The sequence below is a fragment of the Sceloporus undulatus genome, chromosome 3, assembly GCF_019175285.1.
Source record: "Sceloporus undulatus isolate JIND9_A2432 ecotype Alabama chromosome 3, SceUnd_v1.1, whole genome shotgun sequence".
Classification (NCBI taxonomy): Eukaryota; Metazoa; Chordata; class Lepidosauria; order Squamata; family Phrynosomatidae; genus Sceloporus; species Sceloporus undulatus.
The window spans coordinates 268,410,470-268,437,830 of NC_056524.1; the positions used below are offsets into that span (position 1 = coordinate 268,410,470).

The 27,361-nt window shown below is 41.7% G+C and overlaps 1 protein-coding gene across 1 annotated transcript in view; it reads left to right on the plus strand.

Annotated features, from left to right (window-relative positions):
• Positions 1–27,361, plus strand: part of P3H2 (prolyl 3-hydroxylase 2) — a 122,910-nt gene that overhangs the window by 88,890 nt on the left and 6,659 nt on the right. The window contains exons 4-14 of the mRNA XM_042460953.1: positions 940–1,071; positions 7,105–7,247; positions 7,918–8,007; positions 9,365–9,405; positions 10,416–10,510; positions 16,908–17,035; positions 18,159–18,254; positions 20,594–20,744; positions 23,136–23,253; positions 24,661–24,736; positions 26,358–26,498. Coding sequence (XP_042316887.1) covers positions 940–1,071; positions 7,105–7,247; positions 7,918–8,007; positions 9,365–9,405; positions 10,416–10,510; positions 16,908–17,035; positions 18,159–18,254; positions 20,594–20,744; positions 23,136–23,253; positions 24,661–24,736; positions 26,358–26,498 — 1,211 coding nt within the window. The remainder of the gene's footprint in view (positions 1–939; positions 1,072–7,104; positions 7,248–7,917; positions 8,008–9,364; positions 9,406–10,415; positions 10,511–16,907; positions 17,036–18,158; positions 18,255–20,593; positions 20,745–23,135; positions 23,254–24,660; positions 24,737–26,357; positions 26,499–27,361) is intronic.

Sequence of the window (27,361 nt, forward strand, 5' to 3'; positions counted from 1 at the left end):
TGTTTATTTTTTATACAGAAGTACTTTCATTCTCTTCTGCTTCAGGGATTGTGCTGAACTTTCTAACCTGACTTGCATCTGTTAGAAAAAACTAAATACTTTTTTCCTCCTTAAATTGCTGCTTGGATGATGAGGCACAGTAGCTTGGTAGCAGAACAGGCCATTAATTCGTGAAGTCATGACTGCCAAAACTGATGAAGAATTGCAAACCTAGTTTTGAATTGTGAATCATAAATGAAAATCATAGTGTCGGGAGGGACCTGATGGGCCATCTAGTTCAACCCCTGCCATGCTAGAATACTCCTCCATGTTAGAAAAATTATTATGGTTTGGTTATTTGTGGTTAAGAAGTTTAGCAGAAGGAGCAGCAGCAGCAGCAACACAGAACAAGTGTGTACTCCACAGGTATTTGGTAAAAACAACTAGATCTGAGCTTCTGGTAAATAAGCAGGGTACATTGGTAAAAAAAAAACTTACTTTATTGTTACATTTAGGTTCTACAAAAAGTAACTAATCACACTGCTCACCTAACCACACAACGGGCAGCAAGAGGGTGTGTCTTTGGCACAGCATTTAGACAAGGGTGGTTTTTTTGCCACTTTAGAAAAGAGCAGGATTTTGCTGCTTTTTTTTGGCTTGGCAAAGCACCGGATTGGGGCCAAGGTGTACAGTTGCCATGGCCTTGATCCAGCGAGGAGAGGGGTGGTGGGATGCCTCTCCAAAGGGGCAGTCTGTTTCGCCCCTAAGTCTATGAAACCTTATGCTACAACTTCTTTCATGCAGTTAGTCTCAAAGGTGCTACAAGATCCTTTTGCTTTATGAGTGTGGTTCAATCAACATGCACTAAATGAAGGTAAGATTCCTTCTCTCTCCCCTTTTGCTCTTCTTTCTGGAATTTGATGTTTGCCCTTTTTGTTTTGTTTTTTGTTTCCTTTTCAGAACACTACATGCAGGTCCTGGTGTGTCAACATGAGTGTGTGAGGGAGCTTGCGACACGGCCGGGGCGTCTCTCACCCATCGACAACTACCTTCCCTTGCATTATGATTTCTTGCAGTTCTCCTATTACAGAGGTAAACTTGTTTTTATTCTCCTTTGGGGAAGAAATTCAAATGTGGCTGAATTACAGGGTTAGTCCAAACAAAGGGGAGAAGGAAAAATAAAGTGTGGATGCACCATATAAAGCCTCCTGTTGTGTTAGGTTGAATTACAGGGATGCCAGGTGTAAAGCTCGGCACGGCTTTGTTGCTGCTGCTGCTTCTGCTGTTGTGTGTCTTCTAGTTGTTTCTGATGAATTGCAACCTTAAGGCATTTTCCTGGCAAGATTTGTTCAGAGGGAGTTTGCCATTGCTGTCCTCTGAGGCTGAGAACATGTGACTTGTGCAAGTCACCCAGTGGATTTCATGGCCAAGTGGAGAATTAACCCTGGTCTCCAGAGCTGCAGTCAATTGCTTAAACCATTACACCATGTTGGCTCTCCAGGGCAGGGCTCATGTACCTATAATAGTTGTATAGAAGAGGGAATTTCCATGGCATTGCTACTGTTTGTTGTCAAGTTGACTTACCTATGGTGACCCAATGAATGAGACAAACCTCCAAGAACCTTGGGCTGAATCTGCACTGCAGAAATAATGCTGTTTGACACCGCTTTAACTACCATGGCTCAATATTATAGAATTCTGGGATCTGCAGGTTTTTTTGTGAGATATTTAGCCTTCTCTGTCAGAGAGCACTACACATCTCAGGATATCCTAGCCATGGAAGTTAAAGAAGTGACAAACTGCATTAATTCTGCAGTACAGATTCAGCTTGCATCATCCAGTGCCCTACTCAGGTACTGCAAACTCAGGGTAACAGTGGCTTCTTTGAATCTACCTCTAAAATGCAGATGTGCCGCCTTCTTTTTCTACTGTCTTCCACTTTACCAAGTATTGTCATCTTTTCCAATGGATTGTGTCATCTCATGATAAGTCCAAAGTAGAACAGCACTCATTTAGCCATTTTGACTCAGTGCCTACAGACATTGCTTACATTACCATTAAAAGTAATGCAGCCCTGCATTTCACCTGACAACCCGAATGAGATAAGAGATTGTGTCCCAAAACCTAAAAGGTGCACAGGCTTTGGTTCCTGGAATCATCTATCTAAGAGTGCATCTATGCTGTAGAAATAATGCAGTTGACACCACACTGTGGTGTAGCACCATCCTGTGGAATCCTGGGAGTTGCAGTTTTACAAAGTCTTTGGCCTTCTCTGCCAAAGAGTGCTGGTGCCTCACAAAACTACAAATCTCAGGATTCTGTAGGATGGAGCCATGGCAGTTAAAGTCATATCCAACAGCATCATTTCTGCAATGAAGATGCACTCTACATGGCTACATGTGGCTGGGGCCAAAATGGAGTAGAACACAGCTAGAATTTTCCAAATATTGGACTTTCTTATGCCCTTTACAAAAAGTCAACATGGTGTAGTGGTTTAAGTGTTGGACTACAACTCTGGAGATCAGGGTTCAGTTTCCTGTTCGGCCATGGAAACCCACTGGATGACCTTAGGCAAGTCACAAACTTTCACCCCCAGAAAACCCTGTGACAGGTTTGCTTTAGAGTCACCAGAAGCCAGAAATGACTGGAAGGCACACACCAACAACAACAAAATGGGTTTTACACCAGTATTGAGATTAGAAAGGCACTGAATTACATCCATCTTGGGTCTTAAAAAATAATGATGCAGTGCAATAAAGGTGTATTTGACAGTTACCTTTGTGTGTGATCATCCTCATCATGGTTTAGTCAGGAGCATGAATTGTCTGGCTCTAAAGAAATTGTTGATTTATAATTCTCAAGAGCCATTGCCAGAATAGCCAAGGTGGGGATCGATGTTGTCATCCAACACATTGCTATGCAAACCACGGTTCCCTGTTTCACAGGAATCTAGGAAACGGTATTAGTCTGTTGAAAGTAGGCTCTGAATCACTGGTTCTGGGAACTGAAGTCCAAACCATGTGGAGCAACAGGGGCTGAAAACCACTGTTGGTTACACAGTTTTGCATAAAATATCCCAAAGATCACAATGAGGGGAGGAAAGTGCCAGATACATACCTGGAAACCTGTGATAAACAGCTAAGTGGTACAGAAATAAAACAGGTAAACATGACCAGCTGGAACTTGCAAATAAATTTGGGAAGAAATGAGTCTTGAAGCAAATTCTGTTCTTGTGCCAGGTTTGCTTTGGGGACTGGCATCATCCCAGCCAAGAGAAAGGCACACCCTTTTTGGGAACAGCCTTACCTTGTGTTCTTCCATGGCATCCTGATGGGAAGAGAGGGATATTCTTGGCCCAAGCAGCTTTCTTCCTCAAGGAGTTTATCACACTAGCGATATCTCACTGAATAATGGGATTTAAACTAGATCTCATTTAAAAAAAAAACCCTGCAAATGCAGGAAGTTTATCACACTAAATTCCTGCAAAGGTGAAATAACACGAAGTTAAATATTTGAAGGGATGTCATATTGAAGAGGGAGCAAGCTTGTTTTCTGCTGCTCCAGAGAACAGGACCCGGAACAATGGATGCAAGCTACAGGAAAAGAGATTCCACCTGAACATTAGGAGGAACTTCCTGACAGTTAGGGTGATAGAGTCTCCTTCCTTGGAGGTCTTTAAACAGAGGCTGGATGGCCATCTGTCAGGGATGCTTTGATTTGGATTTCCTGCATGGCAGGGGGTTGGACTGGATGGCCCTAGTGGTCTCTTCCAACTCTATGATTCTATGATTCTATGATTCTAAAGCAAAGGCAAAAGGGAGAAAAACAGCAGCTTCTTATTTTTGGGAAGTTGATTCTAAGTTCCAAAAGTAAAAAGCTGCCATTTTTCTCCACTTTACCTTTGCTTTAACTTCGTGTTATTTACTTTAACGGTGATGTTGTCACTGTTAATGAGGAATGAGGAATGTTTCCTAGTTGCTTTTAAAAGTAGCCATTTAAGTGGCAGTGGTGTTTCTTCAGTGTCCTAAGCTACTCAAAGTGGTGGCCCCTGGACAAATGCTGGTTTGTAATGGACATCCAGGAATGATCACATTACACCAATATTAAAATCACTCCACTGGCTTCCAATTAGTTTCCAGGCAAGGTACAAAGTGTTGGTTCTTACCTTTAAAGCCCTATATGTTTTGGGTCCAAGTTACCTATAGGATCATCTCCTCCCATATAACCCACCCCATACACTCAGGTCCTCTGGCAGACATTTACTCCAGTCAGCCAGGACTGGACTGAAAACTGTCAGCCAGAGGACTTTTCCACTGCCTGAATTTAAAAGACCATGGAAGACCAGTCTTTCAGCAGGCTTATCCAAATATTTTTAAATTCTAAATTTTAAATGTGAATTGTTTTAATATGTGCATATCTTATTTGTCCTTATAAACTGACATGTATTTTAACTGATGTTGTTTATCTGTTCATTGTTGTTGTTCCCTGCCTCGATCCATGGGGAGGGACTGATAGGAAATAATGACGAGCTCTGCTCAGCCCCCTCCCTGGAGTCTTTCAGGAAAAATCTAAAGACTCACCTCTTTCGTCAAGCTTTTCCCCATGTTCCCTAATTCCATTCTTCTCCCCTTGTGTTGCTGTATTGTATTGGATGTAATTGGTGCTTTGGTTTTTAACTGTTTTAACTGTGATTGAATGATGGATATTTTATTGCTGTACTGTATTGTTTAATGTGGGGGGGATTTCTTTCTATTGGATTTTGTAGTTTCGGTATGTTTTTATTACTGTTGTAAACCGCTGTGATCATGGGAATAGTGGTATACAAATAAAGATTCATTCATTCATTCATTCATTCATTCAATAATAATAATAATAATAATAATAATAATAATAATAATAGCAGCCAGCAATCTATAAAGAAAGGCAGAAACAGCTGTAGTCAAATATGGGGCTGGTCACCATCACACTGGGAGGAAATAAACCCTTGCTATCCCCAACATCCTAAACAATATTTAACATTGGACAGGGTCTCCTCCTAGACAAACATGTCATTTCACCCCTTCTCCATAGAGGTCACCCTGAGTCCTACTGATAAATGCCTGGGGTATAGAAGGGGGAATCTCAGTAGGGCTTGTTTGTCACACACAGGCCTAGTACATAGCTGTAAAATAGTCTGGAGCAGTGGCAGCTTTGTTTCCTCCACAGGGCAGCCGCAGCCACCAAACTGTGCAACTTCCCTGTGGAGGAAAAAGAACCCGCAAAAAGCAGGCTCTTTTTATGCCACGGCAGTGGTGTAACAAATGCGCCACTGGTGTACTGGCTATGCAAGTGCTGCATGGCACCATGCGGATGCCACACCTTGCTTGCTTAACAATAGCGGCACCCATGTGTACAGGGCGCTGCCATTGTGACGGCCTCGTCACATGCTAGGGTTGAGGGGCGTGTGGGTGGAGCGCCCCGAGGCAGCCCTAGCACATGACGAGGACGTTGCAAAGGGCCGGTCTGTACCAGCCCACAGTTGCAAGAATTCTTTCTTCTACACAAGCATTAAATGAACAGGAGCATTGAGCTGTATTTCAACTGGCAACTGTACCATCAGATGGAAATAGGGGAGACACCAGTTAAATTTCACTTTTTTCCCCAAGAGAGAGGTTCCACCTAGAGGACAAAACCTATGCCTGCATTCAAGTAAAGTAAGGGCTAGTATACACATAAGCGTATTGTGTTAATTGCTGTGGATTTTCGCACATTTACATCAACAATTGTCTTTATTTTCCTGTGCATATTTACATCTGTTCTCCCTCACTCTGCTGAAAATACACTTCCTAATTCTTGCATTGCAAAAATGTGCATTATTGGGAATTCTCTGGTAAAAACTACAAAGCCTTCTTCTCCAGAGTTGAAGCATTCTCCCTTCTTGCAAAAAGCCCAAACTCCTGCAAATTGTGTGTGGCTGAATTGTGTTTCAATTTTAGTCAAGTAGACAACCTCCTATCCTCGGCCTCTGTGTCTTGGCTCAGGTCCTGTAGGTTCAGGCCTCCCTGATCGAGTCTATCCATCTGGCCTTTGGTCCTCTCTTTCTCCTACCCTCCATATTCCACAGAAACATTGGCCTGTTACAGACTGCCCAAATAAAGCTGCTTCGGGTCTCTTTGGAGGTATGCTGTTTAAATGATGCATGCATCCTAAGAATCCGGAAGCTGCACCAAAGCTGCACTCCAGTGCTTAGGAATGGAGTGTGGCTTTGGCCTGACCTCCGGACTTTTAGGACCCATGCATCATTTAAACAGCATACCTCCAAAGAGACCCGAAGCAGCTTTATTTGGGCAGTCTGTAACAGGCCATTGTCTTTTTTTTAATGATTCATACCTTCTCATGATGTGGCCAAAATGCAACTGCCAAAAATAGCAATAGCCAAAAAATATGGTCAACCCCCTGTATCCATGGACTCCTTATCCATGGATTCAACCATCCATAGAGTGAAAATATTCAAAAAAATATATAAACTCCCCAAAGCAAACCTTGATTTTGCCATTTTATATAAGAAACACCATTTTACCACTCCATTGTTGATCGTGAGACATGAACATCCACAGATGTATCCACAGTGAATCCTAGAAGCAACCCCCAGTGGATACCAAAGGCTCACTGTCTTGTTGTTCTGACATTATGTCAATCTTTGGGGCACAAACATTTTAACAGAGGAAACTCTCATAACTTTTGTACAAAAGGTTCCACAATGCAATAATAGAGATGATCGATAGATAGATAGATAGATAGATAGATAGATAGATAGATAGATAGATAGATAGATAGATAGATAGATAGATAGCTGTGCAAAAAATCTCTTGCAATTTTACTCAATAAAGTGAGGGGAAATTGAATTTACTGTCATTCTCCTATGTCATAACAAAAACAGAATTCCAAGTAGGCAGGGTTTTGTAAGGTAAGGTTTTTATTGGGATCCTGTTGGACTGTATTCCTCTTGGTTGGGACAAGGTGTGCTCTAGGTTGTTTCCCATTACTTTTCTGGATTTCTCTGTCCAGATACTGCCTCTGACTTGGATGGAGCAAAGTGTAAATGAAATGTTGAGCCAATGGAACTGTTCTCGATTTCTCTATCAGTTGGGGATTACATCAAAGCCCTCGAGTGTGCAAGGTCATACCTCCTCTTCCACCCAGATGATGAAGACGTCTTAGACAATGAGAGCTATTATGAAAGCCTCTTGGAAGGATCTGTGGACCTGGGGAGCATCACGCCCAGGAAGGTAGGGACACTGTACATGGGTTGTTGATTTTTTTTAAAAGACGGAGTGGAATCCTATTGGTATTTCATACTAAATTCACTTACACATCTTCTGTATTCAGTTCACTGTTGCATAAGCAAAGTTCTCTAAATATAACTATTGTATGTACAGTTGTGCATTCTTGAATTGTGTATCACTGTTTTCCAGTGCCTACAATCTACCTGTTGATCTCTGGGATTGTGGGAACAGCCCCTGTGCATTACTCCCCATTGCACAAGGGGACAAGAAACAGGGACACTGACCGATACACAGTATGAAGTCAAAGGCTTTCACGGCTGGCATCTATAGTTTTTTGTGGGTTTTTCAGGCTATGTGATCATGTTCTAGAACATGTTCTATGTGATCATGTTCTCCAGCATCTGTGGCTGACATCTTCAGAGAATGGTTGGGCTTGTATAAAAGTATTCCTGCAACACAGATTTTGGATTTTGTTTTTTTTAGTGGCCATAAAGTAAACCTCTGTCTGCAGTGTATGGTCCTGTACTCATTTCACAAGATGCAACTTTCTATTGCCCTCTAGTACTAATTTCCAGTGGAATTGCACAAAGCAAATTCAGCCTAGTGTGTGTGACACACACGTACCCCCAGGAGTGATATCTTCATAAGTACCTTGGTCTCTTGGTTATTTCAGGAAGCAGTGACATTCCTCAGGCGGCATAAGCTGGAGGGGTACCTTCTACGGACTGGAGCAGCTGGCCTGGGCTTCCTGTACACCGAGCCGGTAAGAACTTGTAACAGTGAGGCCACGATTTACTATGTATATAATATTGAAACAGCACATAATATACATCTATAAAAACATTATTTCTTAAAAATTAAATAGCTTCTATTGTACATACAGCCAACCATTGATATCCACAGATTTTTTTTATTCATGGATAAAAAATAGATATTGGGTATTGTTGTTGTTGTGTGCGTTCATGTCATTTCTGACTTATGGTGACCCTAAAGTGAACCTATCATGGGTTTTTCTTGGCAAGATTTGTTGAAAGAAAGTTTGCCATTGCCATTCCTTGAGGCTGAGAGAGTGTAACTTGCCCAAGGTCACTGAATAGGTTTTATGGCTGAGTTGAGTCAAAGGGATACCATCTTATTATGCCATTGTATTGAATGGTACTTGACCATCCATAGGGGGTCCTGGAGTAGATACCAAGGTCCCATTATATAAATATAGGCATATCTAGTCTCAGAATATTCTGGAGTATACATCAGCACATCAACATAAAATCACGAAAGAGGTTAGAAATACGTTTGTTTATACTAGTACAGCACATCATCAAAGAAAACCAATCTCAAAATATCAAGAGAAGAGACCAGAAATTAATTTGTTAATCTTTATTAATGTGTTATTTTTGTTGTTGCTGCTGCTGTTGTTGTTGTGTGCTTTCAAGTTGTTTCTGACCTATGGCGACCCTAAGGGAAACCCATCACAGGGTTTTCTTGGCAAAATAGGTCATTACCATGTTGGTTTTAATATTTTTAAAAAATAAAACAACTAAAATGATTGAAATAGCCATAAATGGCTGACCTACACAAAGATAACAACAAGAAGAAGGCTGGATGTACAAGAATATTTGCAATGTTCTGCATGGCAGAAGGAGGTTGGATGGCCCTTGGGACCCCTTCCAAGTCTAGGATTGTAAGATTCTGGTTTGGGATGCATTCTGTATGAACATTGTGCATTTTTTGTGTGCAGAAAGCAGCATTTTCTTCATAGAGAGCAATTTCCTGCACAGAAAACCTGAATTCCTGCTAAGAAAAGAACATTCTTGCACAGAAAAAGCTGTTTTCTGCCTCACTGCCCCACAAAAATCATATGTGGACTGGAAAAATAATATGTTCGGAACTTCAAGTAATCATTGAAAAGTGCAGTTTTTGTCTATTATTATGCAGGAGGGAGAAAAAATGTTAAAGTTATTTGTTGCTGCCTGCAAGAACAAAATGCATGAAGATTTATGTACCCTGAATGCAGGAGTTCCTTTGAAATGTAACATCTGCCAGAAAGCTTCCCTATTAATTGCCATTTAAGCCTGGCTGTGAACATTTTGTTACAAACTGTCCTCTCTTTCTCATTGCAGAGTTACTGGAGCATTTCTGGGGTGAGGCAAGATGAAAACAGGTAGGCATCTCCTTGTACAAAGCTTTCTAGTTTCTTCCCTAGGGTTGGCTGGTTTAAACCAAATGACTTTTTTTAAAAGAAAAAAACTTTTCTTTTAAACTGATTATTCAACTTGCTTTAAAAGAGCACTTCTTTTTAGATAGAACAATTATTATTTAAGCTAGAAGGCATAACACTTGAACTGCATTTTGCTAATTAATTTTATGATTTAGTCCTGTATTGGTATAGTCCTATGCTCCTATTATTATTATTATTATTATTATTATTATTATTATTTTCCTGCTTTCCCCCCAAATTTGAGAGTCAAAGAGGCTCACCAACTGGAGTCCACTAACTTGTCAATATCATTCCCATAGTTATATTGAAAGATGTAAATCATATCGAAACTTAATAACTTAGGATTGTTAATGTTAGAATGCATTAAAACATGACTGATGAAGCTTTCTAATGCAGTCAGACGTATGTATCCACGGATTTTTAATCCACGGATTCACCCATCCACGGGTTTAAAATATTCAAAAAATAACACAAATTCAAAAAGCAAACCTTGCTATTTGATATTATGGACACAATTTCACTATGCCATTGCATTTAATGGGAAGTGAGCATCCAGATTTCGATATTCATGGGGTGGGGTAGGGGTGTCCTCGAACCAAACCACAGCAGATACCGAAGTCCCATTGTACATAAAATAATGTTTCACAGTATTAATATAACAAACAGGATTCAATTCTTTTCATTTAAACATTATTGGTAAAAACTGGTTTAAATAATTTTTAAAAAACAGTTTAAACCAAAAAACCCTCAGGTTTGAGTTTTTGGGGGTTTGTTCTGTTTTGTTTTAAAACAATTTATTCCAACCCTGTTCTTCCTTCCTCTGGATGTGGGTTGGGGAGGAGGAAGGAAGGACATCTATACCTACACAACATATTAGAGTTCAAAAGGTGTATTGTGATGATGATGTGCATCCACCAACCCACCCAAACTTTCTTTTGGCTTCTCTTCCACAGGATACCTTCAGGTATTCAGAGTGACCAAGCGGACATCTCTGGGAGGCCAGTAGGAAAGAGGACCATGCCAAAAGTGGACCGCGAGTTGAGGGAAGGTAAGAGTTTCTCAGTAGAAGAGTCACTGGACAAGATCTCAAGGGACATTGCATTACACCAGTGCAGAGTAACCAGATATCCTCCTTTCCCAGGACATGTCCTACATTTTGTCTTCTGTCCAAGAGAAAGTTCAAATGTCGTCTTTTTTTAGCATGACTGAGAAGCATGAATTTATATTTATATGGGTGTTTTCAGTACTTATTTGGTCATGTCTTGCATTTTTCTTGAATGTCCTACTTTTTGTGGTGCCTTGTCTTCCTTTGTGGTTATGACATCTGGTTGCCCTGAACCAGTGTCTATACATTGCAGATCTGGAAGGCTGGTGGCTGCTCCTTTTTTTAAGTACTGGTGACTGGACAGCAACTGGGGATACCCTCGCAACTGGTCAGTGGCCTTTTGGTTTAGGGGCACCATGGAGCTGCCCCTGGGGACAACCCAGCTGTTTTTTGTGTAGCTAGGGGGAAGTGTTGCACAAAGAGGTGCCATAGACTTCCTTGAGCAATGTCCAAAGATGTACATAAATCAGTTAGGGTAAACCATCCAAGGAGAACCAGTGTGGTGAAGTAGTTTGAGCATTGGACTCTGACTCTGAAGATGAGGGTTCGATCCTCCATTCAAGCCATGGAAACCCACTGGGTGACCTTGGGTGAGTCCCACATTCTCAGCCCCAGAAAACCCTGTGATATAGTCACCTTAAGAGCACCATAAATCAGAAATAATTTGAAGGCAGACAACAAATAAAACAGTATCCCAAGAGGAGTCCAACCACAGCACCCAAATTTTCAACATCCACTCTGCAACAGTAATAACTCCCAGAGAGTCGTGAACTTGCATTTCTAAAAGAAATGGCTGCCATCCAAAGACTCTTATTACCACCAAGATATTTGAATCCAACTCACCTCAACCAGGGAAGGTGCGAAGGCAGGTGGTTGGAACTGGAGAAGGAAATGTGTTGACGTAGACCACAGACCCTCAATAGTGGCATATCCCTTTAAATAAAACAGCAGCAACATTATATTGGCATAAATCATATTGTTGGTCCCAAGGAGACTGGAGCCATGGAATCCATGGGGTTGACCTGCATTCCAGCCATTGTGGGACATCTCTTCACAGATGTGTCTGCTCTCAACCTTTTGGATTATGCCTCCCACTTTCCCAAGCCTATTTGACAGGATGTTGAGCATTGTAGTCCAACGCAATTGGAAGGCATCAGATTGTGGGAAGACTGTTGTGGAAAGGACTGAATCGACCCAATTGCTGCAAAGGTAAACCATTCTTCGCAGATGAAAAGGCCAGAGCCAGCCAGAGGCCCAGGGACAGTAATTTTTATTCATTTATTTGCTTATTTCTTTATTGCTGGCTTCAGGCAGACTTTGTTCTGCATACGCCAAACTGACTTTCGTAGAAATGTTCCATAGGGTCACCATTTACACAGATGCCTTCTATTTTATATTCATCCAGCCCCGCTTTTTTTTAAGAAAAAAAAAAACCTTGCCATTTTGCAAACACAGATAAATTTCCTATGATTTAGAGCCCCTTTGCCTTCTTCCCATCTGATTTGGTTCCAGTCTGCTTCCTTCCAACAACAAGAGGTCTGAGTGTTTCCAAATGCCTGGCTTTTGTCTTCCTTTTTTTTAATCGTCTCCCCCCCCCCAACCAAGCTGTCCAGAGAAAAGACACAGCCCCTCTGTGTGTGCTTGAAAAAGAAAAAGACACAAAGGCCCCAAGAAGTATTTCCCTCCTAGAAAAATACTTCTTTACCCACAACATTTCATGTGACACGTGGCTGATTTGCTAAATGACACATAGGGATCCCACCCAAGGCTTGCCAGACCCAACCTAGGATTCCACAAGTGGTAAGAAAAGCACTGGGTCACTCCTTTTCCAAACACAGGCCTGTTATTATCCACTAGAATTCAGAGGCTAACTGGTAGTCTGGAAATCCATTTTGGCTCATTGCAAAAACCCACCAAAAATTCCTTACAGCTCCCACCAAAAAAGTAAAGCCTGCATATAAATGGCTTTACTGTAGGGGATATGTCACTCTGTTTTATGCCAACTGCATCCCTTCCTGGAATTGGAAGATCTAAAAATGGTGATACATATGCTGGTAATCTCAAGGATGGACTTTTGCAATGCTTTCTACATTGGGCTACCTGTGTAACAAGTTTGGAAACTTCAGTTAGTTCAGCGGATGGCATCCAGTTTAATCGCTGGTACATTCAGGAGTAGTCATATCACACTAATACTAAAATCACTCCACTGGCTGCCAGTTAGTGTCCAGGTAAAGTACACAATGTTGGTTATTACCTTTAAAGCCCTACATGGTTTGGGTCCAGGTTACCTACAGGATTGCTTTCTCATGTATAATCCATCTCATATATTCAGCTCCTCTGGTGGACATTTACTCCATTCTGCCAGGTCTAGGTTGACAATTGTCAGCCAGAGGACTTTTTTTAAGCCACCCCCAAATTGTGGAATGACCTGTCAGTAGAGATTCAGCAGCTCAACATGCTGTCTGAGTTTAAAATGGTGTTGCAGATTTCTTCTGGCAGGCCTACCCAGTCAATTTTAAACTGGTATACTGGTATATTTCTTAATTTTATGTTTGGATGAGTTTCATGTGCTTTATGTTTCTGTGTTTTAATTTAATGTGCTTCAGGCTGCATCTGCACTTCAGAAATAAGCAAGTTTGAAACCACTTTGACTACATTGGCTCATTGCTATGGAATTCTGAGACATTTGTGTGAAACAGTTAACCTTCTCTGTCAGATAGTTCTGGTGCCACATCAAACTACAAATCCCAGAATTCCGTAGCACTGAGCCGTGGCAGTTAAAGTGGTGTCAGCCTGGATTATTTCTGCAGTACGGGAGTAGCCTGAATGGTTTTATATGTTTAAATTTGTGTTGTGCCCTGCCTCAGGCCTTGTGGATAGGCAGGCAAGAATTGAAAGTTGTTGTTGTTCTTATCTTATCATGAGGTGCTGCCCTGTATCTGTCATTACTTTTACCCAGATGAGAATAGCTGTGAAAATAATATTGCAAAATATTTGAAAACTGGTGGATATGTTTCTTGAGTGTAGAGAAAACCTGATGAGAAAAACCCTGAGTTGACTTTTCAGGACATTATTTGCCCAAAATTCTCACATGGTTGTTTTGCACACAGAAACATGATATTTTTGTGCAGTAATATTCAGTTGTGCAACCTTGCAATTCAGCATGAATGCACTGAAATGATATTTCTTGTGCTGATTTACAAAACTGCACAAGTAAAATTTTTATTTTCTACACAGGAAATTCTGTTTCTGGCACAAAAATCCCATGTGCAAATTTTGTGGAGAATAAGTCCGGAAATGTGAATAATCTTTAAAACTTGTTAGTTTTCAAAGACTTTTTCACAGCAGGAAGAAAATTGTTTAAATTACTCATTGCTTTCTTCAAGAAGAAAACTAGTAAAGAATTACATCCTAAACTGATAACAATTTTGGGGATTCTTTGACAGCCGAGAAAGCTGACAAAAGCTACAAATTAAATTTCAACAGATTATTTTCAAGATCTGATTTCAGGCATACCTTTCACCTTGTTGTCACCACAAGCAACTATTTGGTTTGGCTGTGAAGTGAGGCTATCCATCCCCTTCCCCACACATCTGAAAGTCTTTGCTGGGCTCCCACACAACCACATTTTTATAGACCCACAGCAATGTTGATGATTGTTTCAGACAACAGTGGATTCTTTGACCGAATGCACCAAGTACACCCACCTCCACGCACACCCCCTTGCACAAAACCCAATGTAGTAGAAACTAGCAGCTAAAATAGAAAATGGTTTATGTTGGCTGGCCCACAAAAACTCCATTAGCTGTGTGTACTGGAAGCAGGGACAGGGAGATGTGGAATGTAGGCTTGTGCCTCTGCACTGATCTGCCTCCTCTGGGATTCCAGGATGAACCTTTTAGAATGAGGCACATCTGTTTTCTGAAAAGCCAGAGGGAAAATAGAAAGCCCCCAAATCTCTTACTTCACAGATCATCCCATCTCCACAAGTCACAGCTGCTGATGTTGCTGCTGCCTCCTCCAGATTTGGCTCCATCTCCGGGCACCGCACTCAATTCTTTTTGCAAAATATTTCAGGGGGATGTCCTGTCTTGAGGTTTTTTATCAGGCAAATTTTGCAAGGAATCCTATAAAAGCCATCACACAGATGCACACACATACATACTCACACCACCTTCACACAGGAGCTTTGTTCTGCAGTATTTTTTATTAAACAGAAGCTGGATGGCTATCTGTGGGGAGTGCTTTGATGGTATCTTCCAGCAGGACACAATGGGGCTGGACTGGCTGGCCCTTTGGGATCTCTTCCAACTCTATGGTTCTATGGTCCAAAACACACTGAAGAAATAATCCAGTCTGAGACCGCTTTAAATGTCCTGGCTCATTGCTAGGGAATCCTGGGAATTGTAGTATATTGTGGCACCAGAGCTCTGACAAAGAAGGCTAAATGTCTCACAAAAGTACAGTTCTCAGAATTCCCTAGCACTGAGCCAGGACAACTAAAGTGGTATCAAACTGGATTATTTCTGCAGTGTGTTTTGGACCTGTTAGATATGTTTCTTGAGTGTACAGAAACCCTGATGAGAAGAACCTTGAGTTGACAAGAAACTTCACATTTCAGAACATTATTTGCCCAAAATTCTCACATGATTGTTTTGGACACAGAAACATGATATTTTTGTGTAGTAATTTTCAGTTGTGCAACCTTGCAATTCAGCATGAGTGCACTGAAATGATATTTCTTGTGCTGATTTGCAAAACTGTACAAGTAACTATTTTATTTTTGGTGCTTTTCTTTTCTTTTTTTGGGAGGGGAACATATCTTGCCATGAAAACCCCATGATAGCTTTGCCTTGGGGTCACCAGGCTGTCTTGGATGAAGCCAATTATCTAGACCGATTTCAAACCGGCTTCAGGGCGGGATATGGAGTTGAGACTGCCATGGTTGCCTTGGTCGATGATCTCCGTCTGGGCATTGACAGAGGAAGCGTGACCCTGCTCGTGCTTTTGGACATCTCAGCAGCCTTTGATACCATTGACCACAGTATCCTTCTGGAACACCTGAGGGAGTTGGGTATCAGGGTCACTGCACTCCAGTGGTTCTGTTCCTACCTCTTGGGCAGATTCCAGATGGTGATGCTGGGAGACAGCTGCTCTCGTAAAAGAGAGCTGACATCTGGCATCCCTCAAGATGCCATCCTGTCCCCCATGCTGTTTAACATTTACATGAAGCCGCTGGGTGAGATCATCCGGAGACATGGGGCACGGTGTTATCAGGATGCTGATGACACCCAAATTTATTTCTCTATGTCCCCGACTGCTGCAGTGACTAAGGATGGCATCTCTCCTCTAAATGCCTGTCTTGAGTCGGTTGGTCACAGGTACATCCAGATCTGACCATATTACTCCAATACTAAAATCATTACACTGGCTGCCGATCAGCTTCTGGGCCCAATACAAAGTGTTGGTTAATACCTTTAAAGCCCTACATGGCTTGGGCCCGAGTTACTTGAGGAAATGCCTACACAATCCACCCCACACTCTCCGAACATCCAGGAAGAAATTATTGGAACATACAAAGACCAGACTAATCACAACTTCCCACAAAGCGTTCACAGCCGTGGCCCCCACACTTTGGAATAATTTACCGGAAGAGATCCGTCTCATCACCACCTTAGAAGCCTTTAAGAAGGCACTTAAGACGGATCTCTTCCGGCGAGCCTATCCACCTGATCTTTTATAGTGGATCTTACAGAATTTTTTACACCTGATTCAATAGTACAGACACAGACAACGACTTGGCCATGTTAATGATTTTACCGTATTTTGGTGTGTTTTTATTGATTATTTTATGTAGTATTGTGTAAATGTATTCTTTGATTTTATCGGTTGTAATCCCACCTCGATCCTCAGGGAGAGGCGGGAAATATAAATCAATTTTATTATTATTATTATAAGTTGGAAAAGACTTGACGGCACACAGCAACAAGAGAGAGAGGAAAGTATCTCACTGCTTCTGCTGAGGATGAAAAGTGCTTGAATCTAGATAGATAGATAGATAGATAGATAGACAATCAACACAGCTTCTTGATATTTTTTTGACTTTCCTTGAGGTGTTGCAATAGAGATTTTCATAGTGAGGGCTTGCATTCTGAAATTTTCCTCTGCTTCACAGCTTCCTGGTATTTTTTGACTTTCCTTCAGTTGTGGCAATAGAGATTTTCACAATGAGGGCTTGCAGTCTGAAATTTCCCTTCACAGCCTTCAGAGTCCCCACTGTACCTCTGCAAGGACACCACCAAGAAGGCCTGGCAAAAATCCTTTCTCTCTTGATATCTAGGAGGCCCTCTCCTCTTTGAGGATGTGAAACTGGTCTATAACTCAGAGCAGCTGAATGGGACCCAGAGGGTGCTGCTGGACAATGTGATCTCAGAGGCAGAGTGCCGGGAGCTGCACCGCATTGCCAATGTGAGTAGTCCAAGGTTGGGCAACTGGAGAAAGCTAGGGGGGCACATAAGACTCCCTGGAGATCTTGGAAGCACCAACCCTGACAAAAAACAAAAAATAAAACAAAAGATCCCCACAATATTTGCCCCTAAATGCCCTCCGGAGGACATTCTGCCATGTTTTTAGGCCCCTAGACCATTGTAGGCCCAGGAAAGATTTTTTTTTAACATCAGAAAATCAGCAGAATTCCTTTCTGATTCACTTCTTGTTTTTTTAAATGTGCCTAAATGGGCAGAGAGACTAAAAACAGAGCAACACACCCCTCATGCCCTCTAAAAGAATATTTCTGACCCTTGAAGGAATGCCCTCAGGCCATACTTTACCCACCCCTGGGGTAGCCACTGAGGTAGCACACAGGCAAAGGTGATTTTCTGTATAATGTTGCAATGAAGGAGAACAATATTGTGAGATCAAATTGCAAAGCAAGAAGGCCAGGGAATGATTAAAAAAAAACCAAACAGTTACTAGCAGTATCTAAGCAGTTTGCAGCTGTAAGCTAATTGCCCCCAACAAAAACAAGCAGCTCCAGCCCACCCTTTTGGGGCAGTCTGTCGAGCCCTATAGACTCCTATTTTATTTGTCTGAGTTGTAAATCCTATTGTTGGAAGAAAGCTCTAGTCCAACCCTCTTCTGCCATTCAGGAAGCCACAATCTAAACACTCTCTGTGCCAGACGGCCATCCAGGCTCTGTTTTAAAAACTCCAAAGAAGGAGACTCCACCACACTCTGGGACTTTTACTTTCAGGAAGGTCTTCCTAATGTTGAGATGGAATCTCTTTTCCTGTAGTTTGAATCCATTGCTTTGTGTCCTAATCTCTTGAGCAGCAGAAAACAAGCTTGCTCTATTCTCAATATGACATCCCTTAAAATATTTAAACAGGGTTGTCATGTCCCCCTTTAACCTTCTCTTCTCTAGGCTCAACATACCCAGCTCCCTTAGCTGTTTCTCATGGGGCTTGGTGGTTTCTAGACCTTTCACCATTTTTGTTGGCCTCCTCTGGACATGCTCCAGCTTGGCAAACCTGTGAATCCTTTTGTGGAGTCCTTTTTAGAACAACTTTGGTCTCTCTTCCATCTCTTTCAGGGTGTTCTACTGGCTGGAGATGGCTACAGAGGGAAGACTTCACCTCACACCCCCAACGAGAAGTTTGAAGGGGCCACTGTTCTCAAAGCTCTCAAGGTGCAAGACACACTGTGCAACTATTGTTAGTTTTCATAGAGTAGGAAGAGACCCCAAGGATCATCCAGTCAAACCAGTTACCTCTTTAGGAAATCCACAGTTAAAGTACCCCTGAGAGATGGCAATCTAAACTGGGAATAGGGAGAGGTATGGTTTGAGTCTTCCTTATCTGAAATGCTTGGGACCAGAAGTGTTTCGGATTTTGGATAATGTTTTTGGGGGAATACTTATATTTGCATATATTTACATAATGAGATAGCGAGCCAGCATGATGTAGTGGTTTGAGCATTGGACTACAACTCTGGAGATCAGGGTTCAATTCTCTCTCAGCCATGGAAACTCACTGGATGACTTTGGGCAAGTCACATCCTTTTAGCTCCAGAAAACCTTAGGGTGTTAGGTTCCCCTTAGGGTCACCATAAGTCAGAACCCACTGGAAGGTGCATAACAACAAACATAATGAGATATCTTGGAGATGGGATTCATTTATGTTTCATGTACACTTTACACATAACCTGAAGGAAATTTTGTACAAGATTTTGAATAATTTTGTTCATGATAAAAAGTTTGCATACATTGAACCATTAGAGAGAAAGATGTCACTATCTCAGCCAGCCATGAAGAAAGTTTTGGTTTTTGAAGTATTTCAAAATTCTGAATTCAGAATAAGGGAGATTCAGCCTATATGCATCTATCTGAGAAAGTAGGCTGAAGTCTATGGAAGCCCATGCTACTAACTTCTTTGTTTCAGTTAGTCTCAGAGGTGCTACAAGATCTTTTTCCTACTGATTTTCCAGACTAACATGGCTATGTCTTTCAGTAAATTAATTTTGTGGTTAAATCTGGGTCCTATCCCCAAGATATTTCATTATGTACACATATGCAAATACAGCTCTTCCAAAATCTGTTTTAAAATTTTACAACACAAAATACCTCCAATCTCAAGCATTTAGTTAAGGAAGACTCAACCTGTACTTAATTAAGTGTCTTTTTCAGGCTCTACTGCCCCAAACTTAATGAAAACATAATTTACCCATGTGTCTGTCATCAACAGAATGGATCTCCTTCTCCTTGAGTAGCTGATTTGGGGAGGGAGTTACATTCATAGAAATAGTGACAAAATCATGCCTAAGTACTGATCATGAATACTGAAGAGTTAGCCATGTTGGTAGCTATCAGGCCAGGAGAGATTACTTAGCTAAGTTTACTTAAACTTAACTATGTAACTTGTTAAGTATAGTTGGTACTCCATATCCACAGTCTTTATCCACAAATTCAAATGTCCATGGCTTGAAAATATTCAAGAAAATATAAATTCCAAAAAATAAACCTTGATTTTTTTTATTTTTATTTTTTGCCATTTTAGCTAAGGGGACACCATATTACAATGCTATTGTATTTAATGGAACTTAAGCATCCATGGATTTCGGTATCCAAAGGGGTTCCTGTGACCAAACCCCAGTGGATACCAAGAGTCCACCAACTAAGTAGGTGGTAGGGGCCATAATAAATACATAAGGGCAGAATTATGTATCATCTGCTGATGCAACATGTAACTTCCTCTTGCTCAGCCCAGCCCCAAACCTGGCAGAAACAACATTCAACTGGGCTCTGCTCAATGGCAAAATGGACTACGCAGCTGATGCCTGGTAAAATCTGAAGTGGGGGGTTATGATTGAGACAAAATCATGCCTGACTAGTGCTCATGAATATGGAACAGTTATGGATGAGTAAATCTAGAAAATCATTCTGTATTCATGATTGCTACTTAGGCACAATTGTGACACTATTGCCATAATTGTAACTGCCCCCCAACCTGTTTTACCAGATATCAGCTGCATGGAGAGAAGGAGGTCCATTCTGCTGGTAATTGGAGCCCAGGTGAATTATGTTTCCATCAAGTTTGAAAGGGGTTGGGCCAAAAAGCTTGTGTGATATAGTGGTTTGAGTGTTGGATTATGACTCTAGAGATCAGAGCTCAAATCCCCACTCAGCAATGGAAACCCATTGGGTAACCTTGGTGAGTCGCTCATTAGAAGACCCTGTGATAGGTTCACCTTAGGATCTCCATAAGTTGGAAGCACCTTGAAAGCTCACACCAACAACGCCAACAATAAATAAAGTGGTGGTTAATTATTTAGGGTTCCCTGTGCATGTGGAAACTTCCCACTGGTTTCTCTGGTTGTGGCTATAAACTAGGCTACGTTTAACACCTGAGGTCACCATTAGAAGGTGCAATTGGTCCTGCCACCCAGCAGCGTGGGAGAGGCTCATTGTCTCCTTGCCAGGTGGGCCACGATGTGGAATGATTCAATGGTCCTGATTTGTTCTCCCTGCAGTTTGGTTACGAGGGCCGTGTCCCTCTGCAGAGTGCCCGCCTCTTCTACGACGTCAGTGAGAAAGCCCGCAAGATTGTAGAATCCTACTTCATGCTCAACTCCACCCTCTATTTCTCCTACACACATCTCGTGTGCCGGACTGCCCTGTCAGGTAAGTCCAGGAGGAGATAATGGGGCCTCCCAAAATGCAAAGCTATCCTTTCTTAGCGAGTGTTGGAGTGTTGGAAGGACTTCTTCACCCTATTCCTCTGTGGAGGAGCCTCAACTGAAGCAAGGTTCAGCTGAAGCATGAACTAGCTTCTGGTCTCAGCTCCTTTGTTCTCCCAGAACTGTGGGGAAGGAGCCCAACTCAAGAGTACCAAGAAATTGAGACTGATCTCACCCATGATTGTGGGGTACCACTTCACGTTTTAGTCTGAAATGTAAAGATGCTATCCAAGGTTCTGGACTTTCTCCACCAAACCCTCTCCCCAAAATGGTTTCACACACTGGATCACATCTTTAAAATTCTGACTAAAACCTACAACAGAGTAAGTGAGCATCACCAAGTGAAAACACCAGATAGGAGGCTTTGCTTATAATTGTACAAAGCTGCTGCCAGGCAGAGGAATTAATACCATGCTAAATGGAAAAAGTAGACCATTTCCCACATTTTTATAATTCATGGCTTGTGCACAGCTTGGGAAGAAATGTCAGTTGTGACCAGAAAGAAGGGATTCAGCTGCATCCATAATGAGCCTTTTACATACAGCTTCCATTCAGCTTCTGTGTTTTTCTTTTTTCTTGTGAGCTGGAATGTATCTGCAGTACACAGGTGTAGCAGTACAATACCACTTTAACAGTCATGAATGTATCCTTGGAAATCTTGGGATGTTGTACTTTGGTGAGAGCTACCTAGAATTTGTGCTGCCATTCAGGTAGACTAGAGAGCTCTTGTGCAGCTCATCAAACTACAGATCCCACCATGTCTTTGTGTCTATCATCTCCAGGTGCAGCTGACACACTGGCCTTAACTGTGCAGATGCATTTCTGATCACTACTAAAATCTGGGCCTCCATCTTCAGGGCTCAATTCAGAGGTACATCCAAACTGTGAACCTCTATATTTGAGGGGATTGTGGAAATTCATAAGCTGAATCTCTGTTCCCTTATCTGCCGTGGGGCTGATCAGGAGCACCTCTGTCCAGAGACAGCTGTTTGCACTAATGTCAAAGGGATTGTAAATCTGCTCTGGGTTTTAGTCCTTTTATTTATTATTTATTAAACTTTTATTTATTATTTATTATTTTACCATCCTGGGCATAAAATACTGTTTGAAAACACTGAAATTCTGGGCCATGCCAACCACTACCATGTCAGGATGCACAGGGAAGCCATTGAAATTCACAAACATCTGGATAATTTTGACCGGAAAGAAGAAACCCTTAGAGTGAACAATATTTGGCTACCAGTCCTGAGGAATAGCAAAATAAGGACTCAGCAAATGCAAATGGGAAACCCCTCAAAGTCAGGGGCTTTCCCAGCAGATAATGATCCCCAATTAGCAGACATTAATCCTCTTTTGCATTAGCCTCCCAGCCTGAGGACTGCCATCAGCACAGAACAAAACACATGCAAATCACTCCTGCATTCCCAGGCTCACACAGTATATATACACTCACTTTTTCCAGGCAAAGCATTCTCTGAAAATGCCAGCCACAGATGCTGGTGAAACATCAGGAAGAAACTCTGCTAGAACATGGCCACATAGCCCGAAAAACCCACAAAAAACCATTGATGCCGGCCATGAAAGCCTTTGACTTCACATATTCACAGATTATTTGCACCTGCCACCAAAAATATATATTCTTCTTAAACATCGGTAGGTCCTCCAGCCATCATGCTGGAGGACCTACAGATGCCTAGAGAGAATGTTTCTCTGGGCATTTGTAGGTCCTGCAGCATGATTCCTTGGTCAACCGTCAGGGGAAGTTGACCATATAGTCATACTGGGGGACCAACAAATGTTTCTCCAAACATAATGTTTCTCCAAACATTTGAAGGCCCTCCAGCACGATTCTGTGGTGAACATTCAGCAGAAGTTGACCATAGAATCATGCTAGAAGACCTACAGATGCCTTGAGGGAAGTTTCCCTGGGTATTTGTAGGTCCTACAGCATGATTCTATGGTCAACATTTGGGAAAGTTGACTATAGAGTTGCACTGGAGGACCCACAGATGCTTAGAAGGAGTGTTTCTCTAGAATTTGTAGGTCCTCCAGCGTGAATCTGTGGTCAACTTTTAGTGGAAGCTGACCATAGAGTCATGATGGAGGACTTACAGATGCCTAGAAAAGTGCTCTCAGGTAAAAAAAAAAAAAAGGGGGTCTGTATTCACATTTTTTCCACTTTCGTGGGGGAGGGCTGCACCCCTAACCCCCACAAAAGTTGATGGCTGACTGCAATAAATTGAAGGCCTGCCTTGTTAGGATTGTCTTCATCAGTCTCAAAAAAATATCAGGATGGGGTTGGCCACTGAAGAGTAATATTTTTTGTCTGGTTCAGGACAACAGGAGCGGAGGAATGACCTGAGCCATCCCATCCATGCAGACAACTGCCTACTGGACCCTGAAGCCAATGAGTGTTGGAAAGAACCGCCTGCCTACACCTTCCGAGATTACAGGTGGGTCTTTCACTCTGGAGGGCATGAAGACATTTTAATTTTATTAAAAGAGAACCCCCTAGCATGAACCTGTCTAAATTTTAAGAGCTTTGGGGGAGGATTTTTTTCTCTGATCCTCCACTATCACAGGTTCATTTGGGCAGGACATGGGAGACAGAGCCTTCTTGGTGGCTGCTCTCGGGTTGTTGAACTTTCTCCCGTGGGAGGCTTGGCTGGTTCCATCCCTGCTCTCTTTTCTCCAGCAGGCAAAGAACTTTTGAATTAAATTGGTCTTCAGATTTTAATGGGTTGAGACAGAAGGGTGCTTTATGGGGTATTGTGTCTTTTTTAAAAACATCTTCTGATTATATTTTAAATGTGTTTTGAATTAATGCTCTAATATGTCCCAATTAAAAAAAAATCTTGTTTAGTGGCTTTTTAACTACCGAATATACTCGTGTTGGTCGACCTCATGTATAAATCGAGGGAAGGTTTTATTATTAGGATTTTAATAGTACTTTATTTTAATCCATACTGTGAGCCACCTTGGGTCTAATCACAAGAGAAAGGTGGGATATACATTGAATAAACAAACAAATAAATACCACTTAGAACATTTTAAGATAATTGTCTTAATGTGCATTAAGAGCATTGGTCCCATTATGCATTGACACACTGGTGAGGGAATGTCTCGGGATTCCATAGGATGCAGCTACAGTGGTTTCAAATTGCATTATTTCTACAGTGTAGATGCACCCAGAACACAAATCTTCCACACTCTCTCACACAAGCCATTCATACACCATACAAATCCAGATTCTAACTAAATCAGATACCTGCAGTCTGTCATTCACCAACTCATTAATTGCCTTTATGCAAATTTAATCAAACATTTCATCAATCAGCATTCACTCCAACCTGCCATTCTTTCCCTCTTCCCAATACTTCCTTACTTTAGCCTCTATTATGCAACCAATACATTGAAAAATAGTGCTTAATACACGTCCATGATATCACAATGTGCCCCTTCAAGTATCTTGAGATGCATCTCCACTGTACAAACAATGCAATTTGATGCCATTTTAAGTATTCAGCTCCATCCTCAGATTTGTAGTTTTGCAAGGACTTTAGCAATTGCTAGAAACAAAACCCCTCTAGGCATTTCTATGGATTTATAGTTTTGCAAAGTCTTTAGCCTTCTCTGCCACAAAGTGTTGGTGCCTCACAAAGCTACAAATCCCAGGATTCTGTGCTATGGCAGTTGAAGTGGTGTCAAACTGCATTGTTTCTACAGTGCAGATGCATGCTTGGGCTGCAGTCTCACAAGACCCACAGGGGGATCTCATTCCAGGTAGGTCTGTCTGTATAGAATAGGGGTGCATATATCCTTGCCCCCCCAAGACTTACTTTTCCTCCTATCTTCCTTAGTGCTCTCCTGTACATGAACAATGATTTCGAAGGCGGTGATTTCATCTTTACTGAGATGGATGCCAAGACAGTAACGGTGAGCTAGCCCTCCTTTTCTTTAATATGTCTGATTGTCTTCTACAGTGGGAGAACCAGCAAGGTGTAGTGGTTTGAGCATTAGTCTCCAGCGAATCAAAACTCTGGAGACCAGGGTTCATTTCCCCGTTTGGCCATGAAACCCACTGGGTGACCTTGGGCAAGTCTCAGCCTCAGGAGAAGGCAACGGCAAACTTCCTCTGAATAAATCTTTCCAAGAAAACCCCATAATAGGTTTGCCTTTGGGTTGCTGTAAGTTGGAAGTTACTTGAAGGCACACAACAGCAGCAGCTTCTACAGTGAGTTGTCCAATTCCTATCACTTTCCGCCAATCCAGTTGAGTTTAGCATCACCACAAAGATGCTCAAACACCTGGAAAGACAGGCGGAGGCGACATTTCCAGCTTGGGACCCAGATTTCATCACAAGGCTGCTTAAAAGCCCTCAAAAGCCAGAGAGGAGAAAGAAAATCTCCACTAAAAATAGCCTTCGAGTGAGATGAGGAATTACCTGGCCTTCTCCTGCCACCAACTGGCCATATCAAGAAATGATACTTTATTAGTATAGCTTGTCCACAGAATAAGGAGGTATCACTAAAACCACCTCTGCATTGCAGAATTAATGCAGTTTCACACCGCTTTAACTGTCATGGCTTCATTGTATGGAGTTCTAGGATTTGTAGTTCTCTGAGCTATAGGAGGGAGTCATGGCAGTTAAAGTGGTGTCAAACTGCTTTAATTCAGCAGTGTGGCTACAACCATGGTTTGCAAGTCAAGCCTATCTGTTTGGTGACAAAAGCCAGCAAGAGCCATATTGCTTCTGCAACACATTGGCTGCATGCAGCATTAGTGCAGTTTGAGACTGCTTTAACTGCTGTGGTTCAGTGCCATGGAACTCTGGGATTTGTAGTTTGGTGAGACATTTGGGCTTCTCTGTCAAAGAACTCTGGTGCCACAACAAACTATAAATCCCAGGATTCCATAACATAGAGCATTGGCAGTTAGTGGCATAAAACTGCGCTAATTCTGCAGTATGGCAGCAGCCTCTTACAAAGCATGCAATGGCTATGTGAGGCTGCAGAGGCTTTTCTGTAGGTCAGGGGATGAGTATCAGTGTAGTGTAGATCCGCATTTAAATATTTGTGCTTCACTGAAGGAATGTTGGTTGCTACATTACAACCTGGACTTAGAATGGATATATTGCCCTTTGATGGACATAGGATGCTAAATACTGTGAAGATATAAAATATTTCTTATTGTGGCAGAAATCTTAATTAAAATAAAAATTCTCTAGTACTGGGGCTTTCCCAAGTGGAAAAATCAAAGAGGGATGTATGAATATTTCTGCAAGGCACTGTATATCTTCCTGTGGTTCTTAGTTCAGCTATGGAACCCACTGCTATAAGATGTGATACCAGCTGACCACTTGGATGGTCCTGAATGAGCATGGCTTGCATTTGACATGTTCAGATGAATTGGTTCTGGGGTTAGGATAGCTTTAAAGGGGAAAATAGCTTGGTAATGTTGCAGCTTTTACCCACTGTTAGAAACTGGAGACTGAGTTTTGCTTTGAATTAGAACTTCCTCTGTCATGTTCTTATGTATGCTTATGTCTACTCACCAGGCCTCTATAAAACCCAAATGTGGGCGCATGATCAGTTTTTCATCGGGTGGTGAAAACCCTCATGGTGTGAAGGCAGTCACCAAAGGCCAGCGATGTGCAGTTGCCTTGTGGTTCACTCTCAACCCACTTTATCGGGAACTGGTAAGTTTGATCTGTGATCAGGGGAGTGCAAATTAGGTGGATTGCCCCCCAAATGCCCACCAACCAGGGTGCAAATGTCCTGTTCTGAGGGATACTCTATAGATAGTCTCTACATCCAAAGAAATCCAGAAACAGGGATGGGAATCATGAGGCCCTCCAAATATCAGTAGACTACACTTCCTAGCATTTTTCACGATTGACTTTGCTTGCTATGAAGCTGATAGGAATTGCAATCCAACAATATCTAGAGCTCCTCATGATTCCCCTCCCCAGCCTAAAAAAAAGAGAGAGAAAGAGTAGTATTTGCCAAATTTATTTTGGAGATAGGAACTATAGTTCCCAAGGTTTCCATACTGGTATGGGAATTCTGGAAGCTATTGTCCAAATAAAGATGCTATGAGATAAAGATTTAAGCTAAAATGCCAAGATGGTAAAAGGCATACAAAGCCTTCCTGTTCTGTTTTGCAAGGGATGCAAAAGATGCTGCTTGTGACTTGTAAAATCCTATATGGTTTGGAACTAGGAATCTATGGCTGCAACTCTGTGTCTTTATTCATGTGTTAGTCTGTAGAATGCAGAACATCTGTGTTCAGTTGAAGGTTGCAGAGGCAGAGTTGCACACATGAGTCCATTATACATGAAGGTAGGCATCCATGAACATTGGGTGGCACATTCTGTTGTGTGAATTGCCATTCAACACAAGGGTTGTGTAATACAATGACATATGGGAGGGAGGGATAGCGGTTTTTAGAATTTTTAACTGTATCTCGTTTTATTGTTGTAATCCACTTGGATTCCAAGTGATTAAGTAGAATTATTATTATTATTATTATTATTATTATTATTATTATTATTATTATTAT